This window comes from Pipistrellus kuhlii, unplaced genomic scaffold (assembly GCF_014108245.1).
Source record: "Pipistrellus kuhlii isolate mPipKuh1 unplaced genomic scaffold, mPipKuh1.p scaffold_m20_p_11, whole genome shotgun sequence".
NCBI lineage: Eukaryota > Metazoa > Chordata > Mammalia > Chiroptera > Vespertilionidae > Pipistrellus > Pipistrellus kuhlii.
The window spans coordinates 31,116,151-31,139,227 of NW_023425416.1; the positions used below are offsets into that span (position 1 = coordinate 31,116,151).

The window sequence follows — 23,077 nt, forward strand, 5'->3', positions numbered from 1 at the left end:
TTTATAATTTGCGGGAGATTAGGCTGATTTGGAAGGGATGGTCACAGTAAGATGAGAAAAAACTGGTGCCATATTCTTCTGGATTTTCAGGTAGGCAAAGGTTGGCTCTTCCCCTTTGGAAAACGGCAAATTCCAGACCTAACCAATCAGCTCCACACTGCCAAGGACGAACGTTCTAATTCAAAAGACATTTTTGCTACCCAGTTTACCAAATGAACAACTACACCAGAAGGGGTACCATAAGAAGGGAAGGAGCAGGCAGAAAGCAAAGACTACTACCCATGTCCATAGATAAATGGAAACCAATGACAAGCTAGCTGGCTTATCATTTCAGGGTTAAATGAACTGTGGAAACTGGACTCAAACTAGCCTTTCCCAATGGGCAGAGTCAAGCTGCCCCATTCCACCCAGGCTGGGCTTGGCCATGTGACTTGCTTTAGCCAACAGAGTATTAGCATAGGAGATACATGCAGAGGTATAACTGGGTGTGTGTGGTCAGCCTTGCCTTCTAGTGCTTGTCGATCTCAGAACTTCTGGACAACTTTGGTGGGAGCAGACCCAAGTCTACTTCACAGCAAGTAGTCAAACCCAGTCAGCGCTCCAGTTTGAAGCAGTATCACCCCACCAAGCTTGTCAGCCAACCTGCAAAAGTATCAGGATGATTGTGTTGCTGTCATCCTCTTAGGCTTCATTACGAGGCAAATTTTGTTACCTCTTCCTTTACCGTTGTCTGTGCAGGGCCCAGCACAGTTCGTTACATAACAGGTGCTCAACAGACGTCTGCTGTGTTCATATTTGTTTCTTCTAAAATTAGTGACCTAGGAGAAGAAAACTGAAAGCAACTTATATAACTTAGTCATCATGATGTTGTCCAACTGCAAAATCATCAATTTCACCCCAGAAAGCATGTTAGAGGCCAGTAGATAGGTAAAGCACTGACTGGGGAAATGACTGCCTGGACTTGAATGTAGGCTTCACAAAGTACTTACTGGCCAACAGACTGTGGGTAAAAGTTCTGTCACCTCTCTGCCTCATTTTGCATCTGTTCAATGGTGCTATTAATAGTTCCTACCTCATAGGGCAATTGTGTGGATTAAGAGATGCATTTCAAGTACTTATGACCTTGTCTATCCAGTACATTATAAACACTGAAAAGGCATTTTGTTACTACGAGCATAAGATAATACTGAGCAAGGCTATTGAAGTCCTTTTTGCCTGCTTCTCTAATAGCCTATTTATAGTAGTTGTTCTCACTTTCGTTACCTCTGTACATATTTATAATTAGCTCTTTTGTAGGTTTTTATAAAATACCTTTTTATGCTCAGAAGTGCTAAGTGCTGATATCTGCTTCAATCTATCCCCATCCACCAACCATTTTCACCCAGAATTTCATTTGCGCCCGTCTCCATTTGTTCAAATCCTGCTAAACCTCCAGCCCAAATGCCACCTCTTCCATGAAACCTGTTCTGACCTTCCTTCCCAAAGGGGTCTGTTCTCTGAACAGCCTTAATGATTCCTTTTTACTTCAATTATATTTCTATACTTTCGATTTTCAGGTATAGGCCTTCCCACAATGAGAACAAGACCACAATTTCTAGGGCATTTTTCTGCCCATTCTCACCCTCAAGTATATGGCAAGCAAGCAATCAATAAATATATGTTGAATGAATATATATGAAAAACCCACTTAGATTCATCACAATTCTCAGAGAGCATTATTGAAAAATCAAGTTTTCTAAAGAAAGATAAAAACTTGTAACAGAACACTAATTAGACATCAAAAGATAAAAGAAGTTTGCATGTAAAAAAGAAAGACTCTTGATTCATTGCATTAAAAAACTTTATTTCATTTAAAAGGTTCCAATATAAGCCAAATTAAACCCCAAATTGACAGCTACATGTAGAGATCTCCTGAACTAAATGGCACTGTTTGAGTCGAGTGTCTTGTGAAAGGAGGCAATCTGCTGTTACCACCGTTTCCCCCAAAGTAGTTGTAGAGCAGAAGCTGGCATTATGAAAATACACATCAGATATTTCGGATGTCGTCTTTCATGCAGAAGTTAAAAGCAAACAGGCTTTTCTGTTCGTGCGAGGATAAACCACCACAGACCAGGGCCTGAATGCTGTCAACATACAAGGTGTAACTACAAAGGAACTTACTGTGGTGCTGCGTTCATTCATTCAAATCGTCCAAGCACTAACTCCAACTTGACTTACAATGTTCAGATATTACTTTGGACAGCACTTTGGGCTTCCCATCATCAGGTGCAGATCAAAGAAAATGGTTGATCAAGCTGGGGTATAGACTACTACAAAATGGGATCACAAAGCAATGAAATAGTTTACCTAGTGGACAAACAATCCAAAGAACCACCTCATCAATATTTTCACTAATAGCATCATGTACACAAAGTGATGCAAGATCTAAGTTCTGATATGTGTGAGGACAAATTAAAAACAGCTGGTTACTTTATAGTTACACCTTGGATTTCACCAGATATGGAAAATCTAACAGCGTGTCTAACGAGTCCTTCTGGAAATCAGCGCAGGTGAGTCAAACACAGCCTGAAAGAGAGAAGACATGGCAGAGGGCACGAGGATCAGCATTTCAACGTTCTGTGTTCTCTTGGAGGACAGACCCGGCCCAGGTTACAGAAGTGACCGGGAGGGAGGCTTCAGCTCCATCTAAGGAAGACCTTGTTAACAGTTAGAGCTGCTCAACAACTGAATGGACTGCGAGGTGAGGTAGAGTCACTGGAAGTGTTCAAGGTGGAAAGATCACCCTTGGAGAAGGGACTCCTGCATTTGTTAAGAGGTTAGACTGGATGAACCTCAGGTCTCTTTCAATTCTGAGATTCTAGAAAATTCCCTCAGGGAATTCAGAAGAGAATTCCTAAAAGGAAAGAGAAAGCACACATATGTATACTTTTAGAATCCTCTTGAGGTTTTTTTTTCTTTTTTCAAAAGGTACAATAGAAAATGTAGTTTGCTGTCTTTAAAATGCATTTTTACTATCCTATCACTAATAATTAGGAAGGGTCCTTTATGACTCTTTTTATATTATAATGAAAAGATGGATGATTACATTTATAATTTCTGTAAATATTTTAGAAAAATGCTTAAAATCTAGTAGTCAATGCCCTAGAAATTTTATAGATTTTTAGGTCATATGCACAGATACAAATACATTATTCATTAAATACAACTCACATCTGTGTTTTATTATACTCTAAAATATACAGGAATCTCGATGTACTGAAAGAGTGCAAGTAGGTACAGTATTCAAGCAGTCACTATTTCTATGTACATGCTCATTAATTCTTCAAAAACCCCACAAAATTATCAAATAGATCAAAATACTGTTCTGTGTTTTCACACTTTATATTCAGAAAAACCAGCTGATAATTTACAGTGTCATAAAGTTTCCAGTTTTACAATACAAAAAAGATAAATGAAATTGGGTATCAATTTTGTGAGAATTTATGGAACTTTACCCAGACCAGTAAGACCCCCTACATGTGTGAAATCATTCTCACTGGGAAAGCAACAGTTACAGTAAATGCAGAACCATGTAAACTGTTTAAGAGCCTAAATGTTAGCCTTCTCTCTCTCTCTCTTTCTCTTTCTCTCTCTCTCTGTTATTTGAAAGGCAATCTTCCACTTTGGCAGGCAACTGCTTCTTTCCCCCAAATCTGAATAGGACCTAAGGATTTTAGTATTGTAAATCTTGCCCAATATGCAAATGACTTCTAAGAGACCTAATGATGTTAATGTATCAATAACAAGTGATTTGATTCTTCACTAAACAATGACAACAAACATACCCCCGATCCACATGGAGGCATAAAAGTAGCAAGTGATGAAGGTGTACCATCCAAAGTAGTGAGGTCGAAACTTCCCCAGGAGCACTTAGCTGCAATAGGGTGAAAATAACCTAATTTTGGATTCTCTAAAATTTTCTTCTAGGAAATTCTTTACATTTTCAAACAAAAATAGTTCAATTTAAAACCTAACCCATTCAAAACTGGGCAGCAGTAGCCTGACCCCAATTATCTCATGTCTACATCACAAGTATTTTCACCCTGACTGCATCCAGTCAGCTGGTTTTCAATTCTAATATAAAACTTGGAATTTAAAAATTTTATGTAAAAGAAAAAAATGTAAAAATACATCTGCTTTCTTTCATGGTTTATACAGGGTTCAAAGGCTTTCAGATGTTTTCTCTAAAAAAAAAAAAAAAAAAAAAAATTCAACATTTAAAACCAAATCTCAGCTTCATTTTCAGACTATCAAAGTTTGGTTTAGATCATGTTTCATTTCACCTACTCCAGTTTCCACCAAATGGCATTCTGTTAGAAAGCCTTAAAGTTATTTGGTCCTTTGGCAATTTGCTGTGCACATAATGCCTACTGTACCAAACTTTTATTGCCCTTAAATTTAATTGTAGTTCTATTGATAACATTTAAATCTAGTGTCCTTATCTCTTTTTTTATAATAGTGTTGCTTGTGTAAGCAGATTAGGGTGCACAGTGTCCCAAATTATTCCTGGCACTGCAAAACCAAATTAAACAATTCCACAAAGCAATCTGACACCAAAGATTTCCTCTGATCAAGTCTATTTCAAGACTCTAGGTTCCTTTTGCAAAACTTGCCTTTAAAAGTCTTCTTCCTAATGTCGTCACATTTCTTATATTCACTCACTCTGCGATCTTTCCTCTTAGGTTGAGTTTGTATGTGAATAAGAAAGTGCCCTTTTCCTGAAAAAGCACAGTTTGAAGTGTTAGTGTCAGAACTCTCTCCTTAGACACTGGCTCAGCCTCAGTAGGTCTCTGAATCGGAGTCATTGAGCTCGTCCACATCGGCGTATAAGTACTCCGGCTCCCCGCTAATGTTGTTGAAACTGCAATAGGAGCTAGGTTCATTCCTCATGATGGGCAAGGCTTCAAAGCTGACTGTTTTTGAGGTGTTGGTGTAACGATTAATGGCATTGAATGTCAGGGATGATAAAGGGCTACTTGATGAGACAGGCATCATGGTGGCCAAAATGAGAGCTAGGCAATCAGCCACATCCTTATTGGGAGCACAGGCCAAAGCTGGGGTATAGCCTAGAATTAAAGATAAGATTTAAAAAAGTTAAACATCCTGAGACTCACTTAGCTAATATAAGGAAATAAGCCTAAAGGCCTTCATCTTTAGATATGTTTTCAATTACTTGCCTTATACTGGTTTGGTTTCATTAAAATGATTCAGACATTATCAATATGTAGAAAAGAAAAAAGTTTTAGAAATCTAGGGCAGAAGACTTTATAGATTACATTATAGAAGAGGAAACTGAGGCCCAGAGATGGATGATTTCCCCAAGATATCACAATGTATCCACAGCCATCTGAATTCATAGAAGATATTGGGATAGACACACAATTGACATAAAAAAAGTAAATTATATATGATATATTAGAACAGTGATTTTCAACCTTTTTTCATCTCAAGGCACATAAATATGAATTACTAAAATTCTATGGCACATCAAAAAATATATATTTTTGCTGATCTGACAAGAAACTATAATTATAATTTTGATTCATTCACACTGAATGGCTATTGTGTTGGCTCTCGTCATTTTTTTATTTGACAATCTAAGGAAAAAGAGGTCAGTGCCCCTGACTAGTCAAGTATTGCATGTTTTAAATATTCTTGGGGCACTCCAGTTGAAAATCGCTGTTAGAAGATAAGCTCTGCAGAAATAAGACTGAGGACTGAGGAAGCTGTGGTGGGGGTATGCGGCAGGTGTAGTATAAATAGGGTAGTCATGACAGGCTTCGTTGAGAAGATGACATTTGAGCTAAGATCTGAAACAGGTGAAGGATTCAGTCAAAGACTGCTTAGGGACAGAGTGTTCCAGGCAGAGAAAATAGCCAGTACAAAGATTATGACCCCTATATATTCGTGGGGAGAAGGGGCTAGCATGGCAGAATGCAGAGAAGGAAGAGACGGAGATAAGATCAGAGAGGAACAGAGCAGCAAACCAATCATGTAGGGCCTTGTAGATCATTATACAATATAATAAAGAGGTAATATGCAAATTAACCCTCACAAGATGGCTGCCTATTACCAGGCTGGCAGGGGGGTTAGTGAGGGTTGACCAAACGAATGAACAGCCGGCTGCATGGAGCAACCAGGATGGCAGGGAGGTTATGAAGGACGACCAAACAACTGAACAACAAGCTGTGTGGGGCAACCAGGACAGTGAGGAGGGCTGTGAGGGGTGACCAGGCTGGCAGAGGGAGGCAGTTGGTGGCAACCAGGGCTGCAGGGGGGGAAGTTGGGGACGATTAGGCTGGCAGGAGGGCAGTGAAGGGCGATTAGGTCAGCAGACAGGGGGCAGTTGGGAGTGACCAGACTGGCATGGGGAGCAGTTAGGGGTGACCAGGCTGGAGAGGGGGGCAGTTGGGGGTGATCAGGCAGGCAGGTGAGCGATTAGGAGCCAGCAGTCTAGGATGTGAGAGTGATGTTCGACTGCCAGCAGTCAGACATCCCCCAAGGGGTCCTGGATTAGAGCGGGTGCAGGCTGGGCTGAGGGAATTATCCCCCACCAACTGGCCTCATGTATGAATTTTGTGCACCAGGCCTCTAGTAAGGATTATAAGGAAACTGAGATTTGGAGAAATATCTTCTCACACTTTTTAAAAGGATCCAGGCCAGAGTGGTAGGAATAGAGAAGATGAAAGTGAGCATGGGCATACTTTGTTGATGGACTGTACATTGGTTGAGAGAGAGAGAGGAGTTAAGGAATACTCCAGATTATTGCTCTGAGCAACTATAAGGATGAAAATTGTCATCAACTGGGATCAGGACAGCAGAGGGAGGAGAGAAAGGATCTGCAGTTCAGTTATGGACATGTCATGTTTGAGTTGTTTATTAGACCGCCATGTGGTACTGTCAATTAGGCTGCTGGATCTCTGAATATGGAGATCATGAGAAGTCTGGCTGGAGATATAAATTTAGGACATCTCAGCACAGGTAATATTTAGGACCAAGATACTAAATGAGATCACAGAAGAAGGGAATGTAAGTAGGGAAAGTAAAAAGAACCAAGGACTGAGTCCTAGAGCCTACCAAAATTAAAGAGTTGTGCAGAAGAGGGAGAAAGGTTGCAAAATAAATTAAGAATAATAATTAGTAACACAGGAGGAAAACCAAGCAAGTCTGGAGGCCTGAAAGACAAATGAAGCAAGTTTATTGGAGAAAGAACATATACTTGCACATCAAGTATACCTCTAAGAAAAAACAATTTTCAGTTCCAGTTAGTTTGGTTAATTAATCTAACCATCCAACAAGTTAATTACAAACCTTTAACCTGTTATCAATTCAAGGAAGCAGTATGTGTGAATGAAGACTGGGTTCACCTAAATAAGGGAACTGTGATCAAATCACAGATACACACTATGATTCTCCCTCTTATCTGTCCTAAAGTGATCCGCACCAATTTATCCAATTAGTAGTAAGCAGTATAAAAGAAAACATGAAGATTATTCGGGGAAAATTTGGACACTTGCTGTGCAAGATTGCAACTTTCACATCCCCAGTTAAAATTTGATATATCAAATTAAATAAGAACTAACAACTGATTTTCAACATTGGTGGTCTTGACTGGAGGAGATTTAAGAAAGAATGAAAGAGAAGAATTGGAAACAGAGGACAGCCAACTTGAGTAATTCTGCTGCAAAGAGGGACAGAGATATATGGCAGTAGCTGGTATGAGTAGCGGCAATGATGAAAAATTAAAAAAAATTTTTTTTATTGACTTCAGAGAGGAAGGGAGAGGGAAAGAGAGATAGAAACATCAATGATGAGAGAGAATCATTGATCGGCTGTCTACTGCACATCCCCTACTAGGGATCAAGCCCACCTGGGCATGTGCTCTGACTTGGAATCTAACTCAATCTCCTGGTTCACACGTTGACAATCAACCACTGAGCCATGCTGGCTGAACAGGTTTTTTTTTTTTGTTTTTTTTTTAAGATCAGACAAATAACATTTATATATGATAAGAATAATTTAGGAAGATTCCAACAAAAAAATCTTTACTATAGGTTTTTCGGTGAAGTGAAGAACTGCTAAAGTGATAGTCTCAAGTAAGCAAAAGGAATACAATCTAGTGCATAAGTGGGAATATTAGTTTTCGGTAAGAACCTGGCAATGAAGTAAGAGCCTTGATAAATATTTGTTGACAAAACAATTTTTTTAAATACTAAGATAAAAAAGATGGTAATACCAAACCAAAGTTAAGAAACACTAATTCTGATTTAATAGATGGATATGTAAAATTCAGCTAATCTGTTAGATGAACTTTTCTCGTTTGCCTCACCCTTATTTCCTTTGCCACAAAGTAACTACCATTCAATATTAATTTCGGCTCTCCTCTTTGACTAGTAAAAAATATCCCAGTTTACTTCAAATATGGATTATCAAAAGATAAAGGCTCCTAGTAAGATATAGGTTAAGTACAGAAAATGTAGAATCTACTTACCGTTTTCATCTACTGCAAGCACACTTGCTCCTTTGCCCAAAAGTTCCTGAACCACCATTGTTAGCCCATTTCGGGCAGCAACATGCAGAGGTCTGGGAGGAAGAGAGAGGAAAGAATTGTACATGTATATATGTGCATGCCCATGCACATGTGCACACAAACAACACACACATTATAAACTCGAGGCATCCAATCCCAGCATCAATAAAGATGGATGTGAGGGACAGCAGACCCCAAGTATCGTGTACTGTCACACCTCGACAATATGTATAAGCTCAGCACTCAGTCATGTTAGCAAGTATCTTGTCTTCACTAAACCCTTTTGTTAGTTTTCTTCTAAGACTAATGTTTAAAAAGATTTTACCAATTAAATTGCATTTTAAGTTGTTGCTTTAAGAAATGAGGTTGGCAAACAGATATAATAGACTATACAATAAAAACAATAAATTGCAATAGCACAAATCCCAAGACGCCTTGAAAATAGTTTACAAACTCCATGACTAATTTTTGGACCCTTAAAAGAGCTAGTTGCTATGTGAATGGAAATGAGTATCATAGATTTTTCTCTATACCAAGCTTCATAGTAGAATAGCCAATGGAAACTGGGAGAGGACAATGGGAGATGTCCATTAAGATCTAAGCAGTCACCTAGAGAGGCTGGTTGCTCACATTAAGAACTTGATTCTTTCTGAAATCTCTTTAGCTTATAGACACATAAAAACTTTTTACCTCACTTAATGCTGGTGTTGAATAATGTATTATTCTAGGAAGTTTCCATAAAACACATAGAATAGTATTACTTTCCTCCATAAAATTGAATTAAGAAAAAACATTACTTTCAATAATAAAGTTTCAAGTTCAAAAGCTTTTTCACTAATATACCTTTTAATTGTTATAATTATAAAAATGAGTTTGTCAATTATAAGCTGATTGTGACTGATTCCAATGACCCCATGTTAGAAAAATACCCCATTTACAATGATAGGTCACAAGGTTTATACTAGACACAAAATACTTACGTTTGCAAGGCTGCATTGGTTGCATTGATGAGGTTTCTATCTGTTATCTTTTCCAGTATTAACAAGGCACTAGTTTCATGACCCTAAAATTATGGAAAATAACTCCTAAAAATTTGGGTACTATTAAATATAAATTAATTAACTCAATGCACTCCAACCCTGGTCCCCATATTCATACATATGCCATGAATTTGTCCAAAAGTGTTGATGGAATGAGGTTGGGGGAGAGGATAAGAATATTTAAGATTAGAAAGATCAAAGAAAGACAATAATTATGTTTAGGCTTGTGCTCTAAAACTTGTTTGGCTTACTGGAAACTTTCCTACACCATGGTGCCTAAGATGTAGGTACTTTTTTTCAAGAAATCTGTTGCAAATAATCATTTGAGAGGTTTAATCCCTGGCTCTGTTCATTTTAGTGAAATAGAAAATTTTTAAATGCTACTGTTGATATTAACAATAAAAACATATCCTTAAAATGTGTACATACCTTGCTGCAAGCCAAATGGAGGGCGGTGTTTTTACTGTTGTCTTGTAAAGTCAGATCTGCACTAGCACTGCTAACCAGCATCTCTGGGAGGAAAAACTGCATCAATTCTTATGTTTATGAACATATACTTTAGATCACTACTAACTCACTGTAGAGAAATGAAGATACAAAGCAAAAACATACCGCTAGCAAAAACATAAGTGCAAGAAAAATTTTGTATATTTTAATATACAACATACAGACTATATCGTCTTGCTGCTGTGTAAGTCAAAGACCCTAACAACAACAACTAACATATATTTTGTGAGTGCTAAATTTCAAATACTGTTTTAAGTGCTCTGGAACAATACCTTATTTAACTCTCACAACAGCCCTATGAGTAGGTACTGTTATTTTTCTCACTTTATAAATTAAAAAAATGAAGGCATAAGGTCACTTATTTGGCAGACCAAGAACTCACATTCAGTCACTCTGGCCCCCCCAAGCCAGTTTTTGAACCCTTATCTTATACTGCCTCGCTGGGAGCGGACTATTCACTCATTAAGAGTGAATGAAAACATTTGGACCTTGAATAAAAATGTGGGTTGTAAGCAGATAAAAGGTTTTAAATCTCAGGAGTGGTGGGATAACTAACTAGTGGAAATTCTACGAACTAGTGTCAGAGGACTTAGGTTTGAAGTTCTACGTAAGCAATATAAATATTCAGAATAATAAAAGCCGTAACCAGTTTCTTTACCAACTGTGTTTGTTTGTCCGTTTTCTGCAGCCATCATGAGAGGTGTTTTTCCAGAAGAGTCCACAGAATTGACTTGAGCATTATGGCTGAGCAACAGCTGTAAACACTCCACATGGTCTGTAAAGGCAGCTGCATGGAGAGGAGTTCTGCAATGCAGAGAAGTGGAGAGACTCGACTAAATCTATATGCCATATACTCTAAAAAAAGACTGCTTAATTTATGACAAGTAATTTTCAAGGGTTTATAGATTATGCTGTAAAAGCATTGCCTAGATACTAATAGGACTGAATTTACTAATTTCTGCCACAAAAAAATGTGTATTTCTGATAACATAAAATATCCTCAATAAAACTATAATAACATAAGAATTATAAAATTGCTAAAACAATGTTATAGCATTAAAAGATATATTGAAAGTAGAGGACCAATGCACGAAATTCATGCACAAGGGGAGGGGCGTCCCCTTTTTCCAGCCTGTAATCTCTCCAATCTGGGACATACCTCTCACAAACTGGGACTGCTAGCTCCTAAGTGCTCACCTGCCTGCCAGCCTGATAATCCCCAACTGCCTCTACCTACTGGCCTGATCGCCCCCAACTGGCCCCCTTCCCCGTCCCCGCTGGCCTAGTCACCCCTTACTGCACCCCCCCCTCGCTGGCCTGGTTGTCCCCCACTGTTCCCCACTTCTGGCTTGGTTGCCCCTAACTGCCACCCACCCTGCCAGCCTGGTCACCCCATGCAGCCTGCTGTTCAGTTGTTACTGTGATGGTGTCTTGGACAATTCGTATATTCCTCTATTATTAGTATAGATAAATCAATCCTGACTCATACTGCCATCTATTACAACTGTTGGAATCTCTTCCAACCTTTATTTCTATATAGAAAAATGTTAACTTTATTAATAATATTCATTGGGTAACAAACATACTCCTTTAAAAAAAGGGGGGGGAATCTTTATATATTACAAGTTTTAAAAAGAAGAGACTGGCTAAAAATCATAATAAAAATGTCCTTTACAATGAGAACATAATTAAGATTTTATAATACTTCATAGTTGCAAATATAAAAATCAACTTTTAATTAATAATTTAGCTGATGTTGTAACTAATTTTTTTTTTTTCCTCCTATGGAAAGTAAAACAATTTCCTACAGAGCTGAATCCTTACCTTCCTTTTGAATCTGTGGCATTCACGATGCTGGCACCCAATGTATCAATTAGCATTTCAGCAGCACCTTCATTGTCATTTATCCTGTGTAAGGTAAGGAGGTAATCACTCTCAAAGCTATGGTGTATTTCTTAGCTAAACTAAGTTTGATTCATTCTGCTTTTACTTACACAGCACAATGCAATGGACTGAAAGCATTTCCTTCTATTTTCTGGAAAACATCCTGTTCTAAAAGAAGTTCTACACATGTCTCGTGACCTAAATAAGCAAGAATCAGATATTAAAATCTCCCCAAAATACTAATGTGCCCACATACACCCACACATCCTCACACAAATAAGAAAAAAAAAATGTACACGGATTAAAAATAAACAGTCCACTGAACCTGTTAAACATCACATTTTTAGGAGCTTTGCAATTCAAAGTACAACCTCAAGACCTAAGTATAGTAGCTTCTTGTGATAATTTTATTGGAGTTTATTACTGACAAAGCAAGTACTGAGTGTGTGGGGGGAGATTTCTCTCAGTTCAGTCTCTAGAGTGTAGCCACTGTTACCTTAACAGTTCCAGAAACTCTCTAGGCATATACAACTGCATGCACACTAACACATACTTTCTTTTTAATTTTTACATAAATGGGATGTTTAGTTCTGCAACATCTTTCTTACTTAATAGCAACTTTGAAAACAAGGAAAAACCCAACCTTAACTTAATTTTCAAAGCCAGGGTTTTAGTAGAATTATCATAATTGCTATACTAATTGCTGCAAATGAAATGCATCAGTCATCTGGTATCTGATTTAGGGATAAATTATATTCTTCCATCGCCTCTTTATTTTCATGGCTTAATATCTGAGTAGCACAGTAATACTAAATTTTTCTTTTTAAATTACTCTAACATGCTAAACAACAGCTTAACTTTCTTTATCCTATAATCATTTTTACCATGAAAAGAAAGTTCTAGAAAACTTTTAACTGTGTTGGTTCTTTTCTCTGATCCAATGGTTCTCACCTGGAGCCATTTGCCCCTTCATGTCTGGAGATATACTTGGCTATCACACCTGGAAATGGGGCAAGGGATGCTCCTGACATTTAGGGCGGTAGAAGCCAGGGAAGCTGCTGGATATCTTACACAGCATGTGACAGTCTCACAACAAAGAATTATCTGGCCCAAAATGTGAACAGTGCTGAGGTTGAGAAACCCTACTTTAATTCTCTCTCTCCAAATGTTAACTCATTACAAAACATTAACCATGGAAAGCTGTCCAGTATTTATTTAAGAACCTTATTTTCCTGGTATACCAGTTCTCAAGGTTGGTCTTGGGAAGTTTGGGTTGATTCGAAACTAGTCTTTTCTAAACTAACCACTAAAAAAGCTTTCCACTCTTCTCACTAAATTTTTGTTGTTTGATTTGGTAGTTATTTTTCATAAAAATGTTATTAATATGCAACATATTTATTATTAATTTGTTTTTAAAAAAATATATTTTATTGATATTTTACAGATAGGAAGAGGGACAGAGAGTTAGAAACATCAATGAGAAACATTGATCAGCTGCCTCCTGCACACTCCCCACTGGGGATGTGCCCTCAACCAAGGCACGTGCCCTTGACTGGAATCGAACCTGGGACCCTTGAGTCCGCAGGCCGACACTCTATCCACTGAGCCAAACTGATTAGGGCTATTTATTATTATTTTAAAATACATTAGTACTGGGTCATATCAAGTTGAAAAACTCATCATTTGTGTCTTAATTTTTGAAGAAATGATAAAATTGAACTCTTCATATTTCTGAGGAATATTCTGAGGATGCTCAGTTTCATAAAAATTGATAAATTTTTAAAAGAAACATGTGATAATGTAAGTTCTCTTAAGTTCTGTGATTAAATGACTATATAAATTGAAAATCTAAACTTTAAAGCGTAGTATGTATAACCAGTTCTTTTATAAAACTTTGCCGCCATTCTATTTCAATTTTGAAGAAAACAATGTTTTCTGTTCTGTTGGAGTGGGGAGTGCTTCCAATTTTCTTTTCAGCTGTACAATAATTACCAGTCAAAGTAAAACCATTTCATACACTCTATTCTCAGAATGCCAAATTACAAAATAGGCTTTTGGCTATAAATATGGTATTAATTTTAGGCTGTCTGTACAGTCCCTTCTTGCATATAGCCAACACTAATGTCTTCCAGCTTGATTCAGAATCATCACACTCTTGCTACAGTCTAGAAATTAGACACATCTGTTATGATCTTTAAATGGCAACCAGGCAAGTAGTTCATGCAAAATTTTCTCTTGTACTGGTACTCAAGTGCTTAGAGAGTCTAAATTCAGAAGTGATAGAGTAGAAACTAACTTTAAGGAAACAGTGCTCTGCATAAAAACCTGAATATTATAATGGACAGCAACTCCCCCCCCCCCCCCAAAAAAAAAAAAACAGCTACCGTAATTTATTTATAATTAAATGTTCTTTATCCGAGGAAAAATACCTTATTGTGTAGTTCTTCCAATGTTAATTCTCACTGATACATTTAAAAAAAGGCAATAAAAGTCTGCTTCAGACTAGTTTTCTCTCAGACTTTTTAAATAAATAAATTTCACATCTGTGGATGTTTTACTACCATATTACGTTTTTGGTTTTCCTTATACTTGTAAAATGTCTTCAAGAAACATTATAAAAATAAATCAAATTCAATAGCAAAATATAGTAACTTCTTTGACTTGGGACTAATCTTTGGCTATTTCACTATACTCATAAAATACCAACTTCAGTAAGTTGAAAAGGGAAAAAGAGATGTTGAAACCCAAAGGCTTTATAGGATTCCAGGCTGTGCTGGCTAAGGTTCAGAGGTAGAAGAAAATGAAACTGACAAAACTTTTCAACTAGCAATACATTTAATTATTTAAGTTTTTTTTTTTTATTGTGCCATCAGTACTCAGAATTGAAGGATGATGACAATGGTCATCACAGAACAATCCTCAGGAAGAGACCAAAACTTGCTCATAGCAAAAAGAATAGAATTCTCACACAAGAATTGTTAATATGAAAACCAAAAATATTGCATTTAGAAGATGCTTATGAAAACAAACTAGAATTTTCAAGATTCAGATTTTTCCTTTCATCTTAAGTTAACATTATATAAAGAGGAAATTTATATTTTCTCTAACTTTTGAGGGAAAGTCGTTAAAACTGTGAGATAGACTCTCACACCTTATCTTAATCAGAATGCTACCAGTACACTGAAATTCACCTCCCAATCTGCCTAAGCCCACACTCTGTCACAATTTATGTTTATACTGCACACAATGTACCTGAGTGTTTCCTAAGATGGTCATATGCCCCTATACAAGGAAAGAATTAACACATCTCAATATGCTTCATTACTTACATTATTTTAATTAGTGAAAACTCACAAGCCAAACTGCATTTTATTTTTTTTTAATTTTTTTAATTAAAAAAAAATATTTTATTGATTTTTTTACAGAGAGGAAGAGAGAGGGATAGAGAGTTAGAAACATCGATGATGAAAGAGAATCATTGATCAGCTGCCTCTTGCACACCCCCTACTGGGGATGTGCCCGCAACCAAGGTACATGCCCTTGACTGGAATCGAACCCGGGACCTTTCAGTCCGCAGGCTGACGCTCTATCCACTGAGCTAAACCGGTTTCGGCCAAACTCCATTTTAAACATCTATAACTTAAAAAACAGCTTTATCTTTCTCTAAGAACCTTTAATGAGCCTACCTGTAAAAGGACTGAGACTGTTAGTCCCTTGAAAGTTGAAGGTAAGTCAATTCTAACCATGCATCAAAGTTAACTTAACCATGGAAGTTTTTAATTTCTACTTTTATGATCTGCTAGAATTTTATTCCCTTAAAATTTTGAGCATGCATGGTACTGTTGATGTAAGGATCTTAAGAATATGCTCACAAAAATACACAATTTCAGTTTAGAATGTGATGCATTTTCATTATTTCTTCTACCTTAGTCAGTTTTTCCCTAAAATAAGTACATTTAGAAAGTGAAAGAACATAATTAAAACACAAGCATACTACATAATTTACATTGGAAATAATATTATAAAAGTATCTTAAAATCAAATACTTGAAGCAAAGATTTCAGAAAAATTTCAAACTTTGCGATAGCTTATGTCAAAACATCTTTGACCATTACTGTCTTGGCTTTAACACAACAAGGAGCTGGAGTACATTATGATTACATAGTAGATTGTTCCTAGGCTTCCTACTTATCTTAGGCTTTAAATCTTCCTTATAAATATGTCATTTTCAGGAATCTCAAAATGCTACAGTTAGCTGTCCCTGCTTGGCACATAACTGGCATTTATTGTAAGTTTGTATCTGTATACTTAACCGTTATAGCAAGCCCAGTGAAGTGCTGTATATCCATGATTGTCGGCTATGGCTGGATTTGCATCCACAGATGCTGCTGAGTGCAAAAGGGCTCCCAAAACACCTATGTGTCCACAGGCAGCTGACAAGTGGACAGGTGTCCGCCCTCTGCTGTCCCGAAATAAGCACTTAGCACCATGTTGAAGCAATGCATCTACACATTCTTCATGGCCTGTTACTGCCTGAAAGAAAGATTGTTTGCATATAGTTGAATATATTATGTTGGGTATTACATGCCAATTTCATATTTTTAAAGTCCATATTCCTCATATCCTTTCACCAATCAATGCATTTATCATTTTTTAATAACTTAGTATTTTTATTGGAAGTGACTTGAAAAGTCAGTTAAAGCAGTAACTTCATCATGATATAAATAGTATGAAAAACAGGAAGAGGAACTTATAATTCAATAAAAATAATGACATTTCAAGGTGAAAAAGTTAAGATAGAAATGTTTAAGAAAATAGTTGTGATAAATTAACATTAAAAAACAATACTGAAGGAAAAGAGTAAAAATTATTTGGTAAAAATTTAATGAAGAAAAATAAACATAGCCTAGTTCAGTTTAGGTAAAATGAGATTATAAAAACAATTTGAAATGAAATTGTTTTTGCTTACCCCTCTATGCAATGCTGTCCTTCCCCACTTATCTTTGGCATCTACGTTTGCTCCTTTGTTTAGCAATGAGTAAACACAGTCTGTGTGCCCGTTGAGGACAGACAGCATCAGCGGAGTTCTGAGCAACAATAGGAACAGGTTCAGTGTTACCAGTTAGGACTCAACCCCATGAAAAACAGTGCACACACCTATTTTCTAAATGCACCTTATCGTGATACAACTTCAAAGCATAGGAAACTTAAAAAACTTTATTTTATGTTACTCAGTTACACAGTATGACAGGCTTACTAAAATAGGAGCAAAAGCATAAAGATTAACAAACATCCTAAAAATAATTTGAACATTATTAAAACTTACTGTCCATTTCCATCTTGAATGTCTACAGCATTCTGTGGTTCTGCATTTCCTACTAGTAGTCGTAAGCATTCTGAATGACCATTTGTTGCTGTAAAGTGATATTTAAACATTTTAATAATTATATGTAATAATAAAATAGAAAATGTCCAACTTAGAGCACACTTCCTAGATATAATTTTGGGATGGTTTATTGAATGTAATAGGCAAGAAAGAAAAATATCTATAGATACAAAGGTTTCTATTGTTTCTGTTGATTAAACAGGTTATAAATTCTTCATTCAAAATCACAGCCTTACCCATACCTCATTATCCGCGTTGCTAATAGAACGATCAATTTATTTAGAGACTTATGGTGGCAATGTGGTCAGGGAGGGTGGACTGCCTCCAGCCAAGGGGTGAAATCATTAGACCAAGTCAATCACAATAACTCTTTTTCCTTTGCCAGTGATTGGCTTCAAGGTGAGTACCAGTCCAGCTCTAACCAATGAGATGCTAAGGAATCTAGAGGGCTTCTGGGAAACATTTTTGTTCTGGATAATGAAAAGTCTTCCTTCCTTCCTAATTTTAGATGTGATCTTGTAAAGTAGCAGCAACCATTCTCTGACATGAGTGCAAAGACAAGAGGGTAAGAGTTCTAACACCACTGCTGACACCAACCCTGACATTTTATGAGGCAAAATAGTCACTTGAACCACCTTTTAGTTTGGTAATAAAAAAGAATTATAATTCACTTCCAGGAAAACACACCCACACACACACCCACACCCACACACACAAAAAAAACAACACTCAGTGTCCTTTCGTAATTCATAAGTAAGGTGCTCCTTTACAAGCAGATCTCCAAATGCAAAAGGCATCTACAGAGCAAAGGCTTCCATTTACTGAAAAAAGGTGTTAACAGTAACCTGTAGCTGTGGCTCTTTCAGTGGCTGGGACTCAGAGTACAAGACACTGGTTACCTCTGAGGGACAGGCTAATGTCTTGATTCAATCATTACCTATTAAGAGTGCAAACACTCCATGAAAGATTTAAATTAACTGCAAACAAGAAGTACTGATAATTTTTCAAGTTGCAGAGTGATATATAGTTTCACTCTTTTTCGGAATAATAGAAAATGATAGCATTTTGACCTCTTACTCTTACCATGTAGCTGTTTATTTCATACATTTATTGAGTTTTAATCCATTATTAAAACTTCTGTTTTTGAGCCCTGCTTGAATATTTGATAGCTTCTAAAAGGCTGCTATGGAGCAACAAGTAGTTTTACCTACGGTCTTCTAAAATGCAAGTTTCTCAAAAGACTAGAAGCAAAATTCTAATATCCAAATACGTCCTTAAGGACCACTTTATAAAAACTAAGTGAAATGAGTCTTATATAGAGATGGCCTATCGAAAATGAGAAAAATACTTGGCTAGAATTTCTGTACCAGCCTTGGTTATTTAAAGTGCCTTGAGCTGCTGAAACCGGTTTGGCTCAGCGGACAGTGTCAGCCTGTGGACTGAAAGGTCCTAGGTTCGATTCCGGTCAAGGGCATGTACATTGGTTGCGGGCACATCCCCAGTAGGGAGTGTGCAAGAGGCAGCTGATTGATGCTTCTCTCTCATCGATGTTTCTAACTCTCTATCCCTCTCTCTTCCTCTCTGTAAAAAAATCAATAAAATATATATTTTTTTAAAAAATGCCTTGTCCTAGCTGGTGTGGCTAATTTGGTTGGGTATCATCCCATGCACCAAAATGTTACTGGTTTGATTCCCAGTTAGGACACATGCTCAGGTTGCAGGCTTAATCCCCAGTAGAAAGTGTGAAGGAGGCAACCAATCAATGTTCTGCTCTCACATCAATGTTTCTCTCTCTCTTCCCCCTCTCTCTAAAAATTAATGAAGAATCTTAAAAATTAGCCCTAACCAGTTTGGCTCAGTGGATGGAGCATTGGCCTACGGACTGAAAAGTCCCAAGTTTGATTCCGGTCAAAGATATGTACCTTAGTTGCAGGCACATCCCCAGTAGGTGTTCAGGAGGCAGCTGATCGAAGATTCTCTCTCATTGATGTTTCTAACTTTCTATACCTTTCCCTTCCTCTCTGTAAAAAAAAAAAAATCAATAAATATATTTTTAAAATCTTAAAAGTAAAATAAAATGAATACTGCCCTGTAGTAATCCCTGTAGAGAGTTGTGAATCTGCATCTGCTAGTGATACATAGATATACCAAGTCATCACAATGAACCGGTTACATGCTTTTGCACTTCCACACAACCGCAACATTACAAAATCGCATCATGGAGTAGTTCTTGCATAAAGTAGGTGCTTAATAACTGTCTACATAGATATTTAATGCAGTGCCCTGGTAGAGTAAGTCAAAATGTTTATCAGTTATTAAACAAAAGCACATACCAATCTAAACTTCCATTAAAAAGTAAAAACTGTATTGCATTGTTTTGCTGATAAAACATTTCAGAGGTTAGGCTTACATAAATCCAATTGCTAAGGTAGCCAATGATTTTACCATTTAGAATATGGTAAAGAAGTACTAGTGGGAGAAAGGGACAGAAAGACAAAGCAGAAAAGTCAAATTGAGAAAGAAAAGAATATTAGTTGGAAAGTGGTAAGTAAAACCATGCATAATATTTGACATACCTGCTGCATGTATAGGCGTTCTCTTCAAAATGTAATCTTTTACTAAGATTGAGGCTCCCTGATTAATGAGTACATCCACACATTCAACATGGCCCTTAAATGCTGCAAGATCTAAGGGTGTTCTTCCACTACTATTTCGTACATCAAGATCTAACAGAGACTGTACCAACACTTCCAGTGCTTGATGGTGACCATGATAGGCCTGGGAATAAAAATACATACATATATACATACATAATTAGACCAACTTTCCAGATACTTTAGAAACATAAAGAAGCAAGCAAACTTGTCTTCACATTATTACTAAATTTGAGATAATCTAAAGTTTCAGTATTTAGAATTCAGAATTTTAACTATAACTTTTCAAACAACCAAATAGGCTATCGTGTTAAGAAATGAGTATTCTGCAAATAATAAAAATTCAAATGATATAAGATGTTTTCATGAGTCTACAATGTCCGGTTAATGGCAGACATTCAATGGATATGTGACATGGATTCAATTAAAGCTTTCATTCTAAATCTATTCAGATTCCAAAGTCTGATTTTTCAGTCACAGTTCAGTCTTCTTCTAATTCCCTGGTAAAATTTCACTATACTTAAATTACAGAGTCAGCCTGTAACTGAAGTTAAACTAGTACTGAGTTTTCTGATTTCTCAAATGAAAATGACTTCTCTCTCTACTGAATAATAAGCCCTATCTCAAAAATAAACGTTTCTTTTAGCATAAAAATACTTAGGTTGAGCCCTGTTTGAATGATTGTCATGTGCTAGGCATTGTCTAGGAGTACAATAAAATAACAGGATTAAAAAATTTGTCAGATTGAAGCTCTGCTTTTTTATACAGTCTGATAAGAAAGGCTTTCCAGATAATTCATTTAAAAAAAACCAACATGTCAACTGAACATTTATTATTCTCATTGGACTAAATGCTGAGCAGGACATAAAGCAGTAACAAGACACAGTTCTAGCACCAAAGAAATGTTCTCTCTAGTTCACTGACATGGCCACTCTGTAGCTAAGGGCCTTTCAGAAGTTATTTTTTTTATGCCATTCATACCTACAGATTAGGTGGGTAAATTATCACTTTTGAAATTTTCACTGGGAATGAAAAAACACAAAATTCTACCATACTTGAGCTAAATCTCACTTGCTCCTAATCTGAAAGAAGATACACAGCTAAGAGAGGGCCCCACACTGCATCAAAGGGCTATAAAGCCATTTCTTGTGGAAAATGTCAGGAAGTACCAGCAAGAGTAAAGGTGCTCTAGGCCTTACTGATCTCTTTGACGTTTCTGACCATCTCAAAGGTTCAAGTGACTGGAGATCACTCAACTTTACTGTCTTAGGACCACATCCAACCTTATTCTTCATCAGGTCATCGAAAATATGCTACTAAATGAATGAACTTTGAGAGACACGGTTTACGCAGAAGATAATAAGAGGAGAGAAAATAAAGATGACTAGGAGCCATGACGATTTGCCAAAGGGGTTTTTCCTTCATGATATTCTTGCAGAGGATGGAGACTTGTATGTTTACTATGTATGTGTGAAGACAGGAACCAAGACCAATTTCACTAAGCCACAAGCCACTGTGTTTTCACTGTCAAGCTGTCCTAGATTAGAAGAGTTTGGAAGGGGAAAAAACCCCACTTAAGTAATTTCTGAAACCTCCCAGAAATAGATACAAGTGCAGAAGTGGTGGCATAACCACATTTCATTATGCCCAATTACTAAATTATAAAATTATTCTCATTCCAGCTTAAAACACTATTTAGCACACATGTTCTTAACATCACTATTCACAATAGCCATAAAATAAAAAACTAGTAAACAACAACAACAAAAACTATAGTTTTTGAGATAACTACTAAAGACTTGCCAAAGTGCTTAGTCTGGCACCTAATATGTGCTCAAGAAATGACAGTGCTATCATTTTAAGAATGATGATGATGATGCTGCAAGAAGAATTGCCTAGTTATCTGCTCAGACTTCATTTCTTGCCACCAACTATAAAACAGCTATTTTCTCCATGCTGGCTTTGTCCTCTGGATGACTTATTTACTATGCAAGTCAGAAGAGCAGATAATATTTCCAAAGACCCAAAGGGCAAAGACGCAGAAAGCTTCGACATGACTTCTTAGTTATGTAGAACATGGCAGGAAGTGGGGAGAAAGACACTGCAGAAAAGTCAATGTGCACATATCAGTGCTAAGAAATATGCAAGGAGATCAGGATGAATATAACAGTCTATATGAGAAGAACAAATTGAGTGGATCACTAAACTTGGAGCGATCCACATTAGCTTATGTAGTACCACTGTAAACATTTTACTATACTTAAAATCAGAGGTCTCACAAATACCTGGTGAAACCCAAGTCTCCTGATTCTTAAAGTTCCCACCCTTCCTTCAACTGTAACATGTTTGTTTCAAAAATAAATTCTTCCTTTAGCACAGAAAGAACTAGATTGGGCTCTGCTTGAAATTTCCTAAAGTAATTTATTCCCATATTTGATTTAAAGAATAGCCACATTCTCTCCTTTTTCCTCTTAGTGACTGACATTAGAGGAAAACTTCAGAGGCATCCTAAACTAAAAGAGACAGTATATGGCTAAATCCTATAACACAAGCAATCGAAAGATCAGTGAACACATACCCAGTCAGCATCCCCAGGACACAATGTAAGCACAAGTTACAGAAATACCACAGAAATTATAGCTCTTATACCATGTGCTCAGCAAGTTAGGAGCCATTCTACTATGACAGTGCAGTTTTAAATTCACATTAAAACTGCATGTTCTCTTCCTTAGATTAGGCCTTGGGGAAAACCCAAGAACATTCAAAACAAAACATAAAAGTACATTCAAGAATTCTCTAAATAAGGAAGTTCTTAAAGTTTTAATTCCATGATGATCATTACATGGATCAAAAGTTCTGGGTACTAGCTTGAGTTGGCACAGACATGAGGCATTTTCAGTAAACCAGCCATCAAGTTGGCTGTGCAGGCAGTACTACTTACAGCCAAGTGTAAAGGGCTTATTGTTGCTCTATTGTCTGAATCACTCAGCATGTCTGTTCCGGAGGTTTCCATTAACTGAGAAAGAAAAGCATTTTA

At 36.9% G+C, this 23,077-nt stretch overlaps 1 protein-coding gene across 15 annotated transcripts in view; it reads right to left on the reverse strand.

The window, feature by feature from the left end:
• Positions 1 to 1,825: 1,825 nt before the first annotated feature.
• ANKRD28 (ankyrin repeat domain 28) overlaps positions 1,826 to 23,077 on the reverse strand; it is a 116,909-nt gene continuing 95,657 nt past the window's right edge. For 12 of the 15 annotated variants that reach the window (XM_045579309.1, XM_036431544.2, XM_045579308.1 and 9 more), the window contains 12 exons: positions 22,982 to 23,056; positions 19,963 to 20,164; positions 17,327 to 17,414; positions 16,970 to 17,087; positions 16,314 to 16,533; positions 12,111 to 12,198; positions 11,941 to 12,024; positions 10,775 to 10,920; positions 10,039 to 10,121; positions 9,550 to 9,632; positions 8,531 to 8,622; positions 1,826 to 5,105 (listed from right to left, as the gene is read on the reverse strand). In XM_045579309.1, coding sequence (XP_045435265.1) covers positions 4,819 to 5,105; positions 8,531 to 8,622; positions 9,550 to 9,632; positions 10,039 to 10,121; positions 10,775 to 10,920; positions 11,941 to 12,024; positions 12,111 to 12,198; positions 16,314 to 16,533; positions 16,970 to 17,087; positions 17,327 to 17,414; positions 19,963 to 20,164; positions 22,982 to 23,056 — 1,566 coding nt within the window. In that variant the 3' untranslated portion in view covers positions 1,826 to 4,818. Of the gene's footprint in view, positions 5,106 to 8,530; positions 8,623 to 9,549; positions 9,633 to 10,038; positions 10,122 to 10,774; positions 10,970 to 11,940; positions 12,025 to 12,110; positions 12,199 to 16,313; positions 16,534 to 16,969; positions 17,088 to 17,326; positions 17,415 to 19,962; positions 20,165 to 22,981; positions 23,057 to 23,077 lie in introns of those variants that run through there. The other 3 variants (XR_004986868.2, XM_036431551.2, XR_004986869.2) reach the window with 3 other exon arrangements.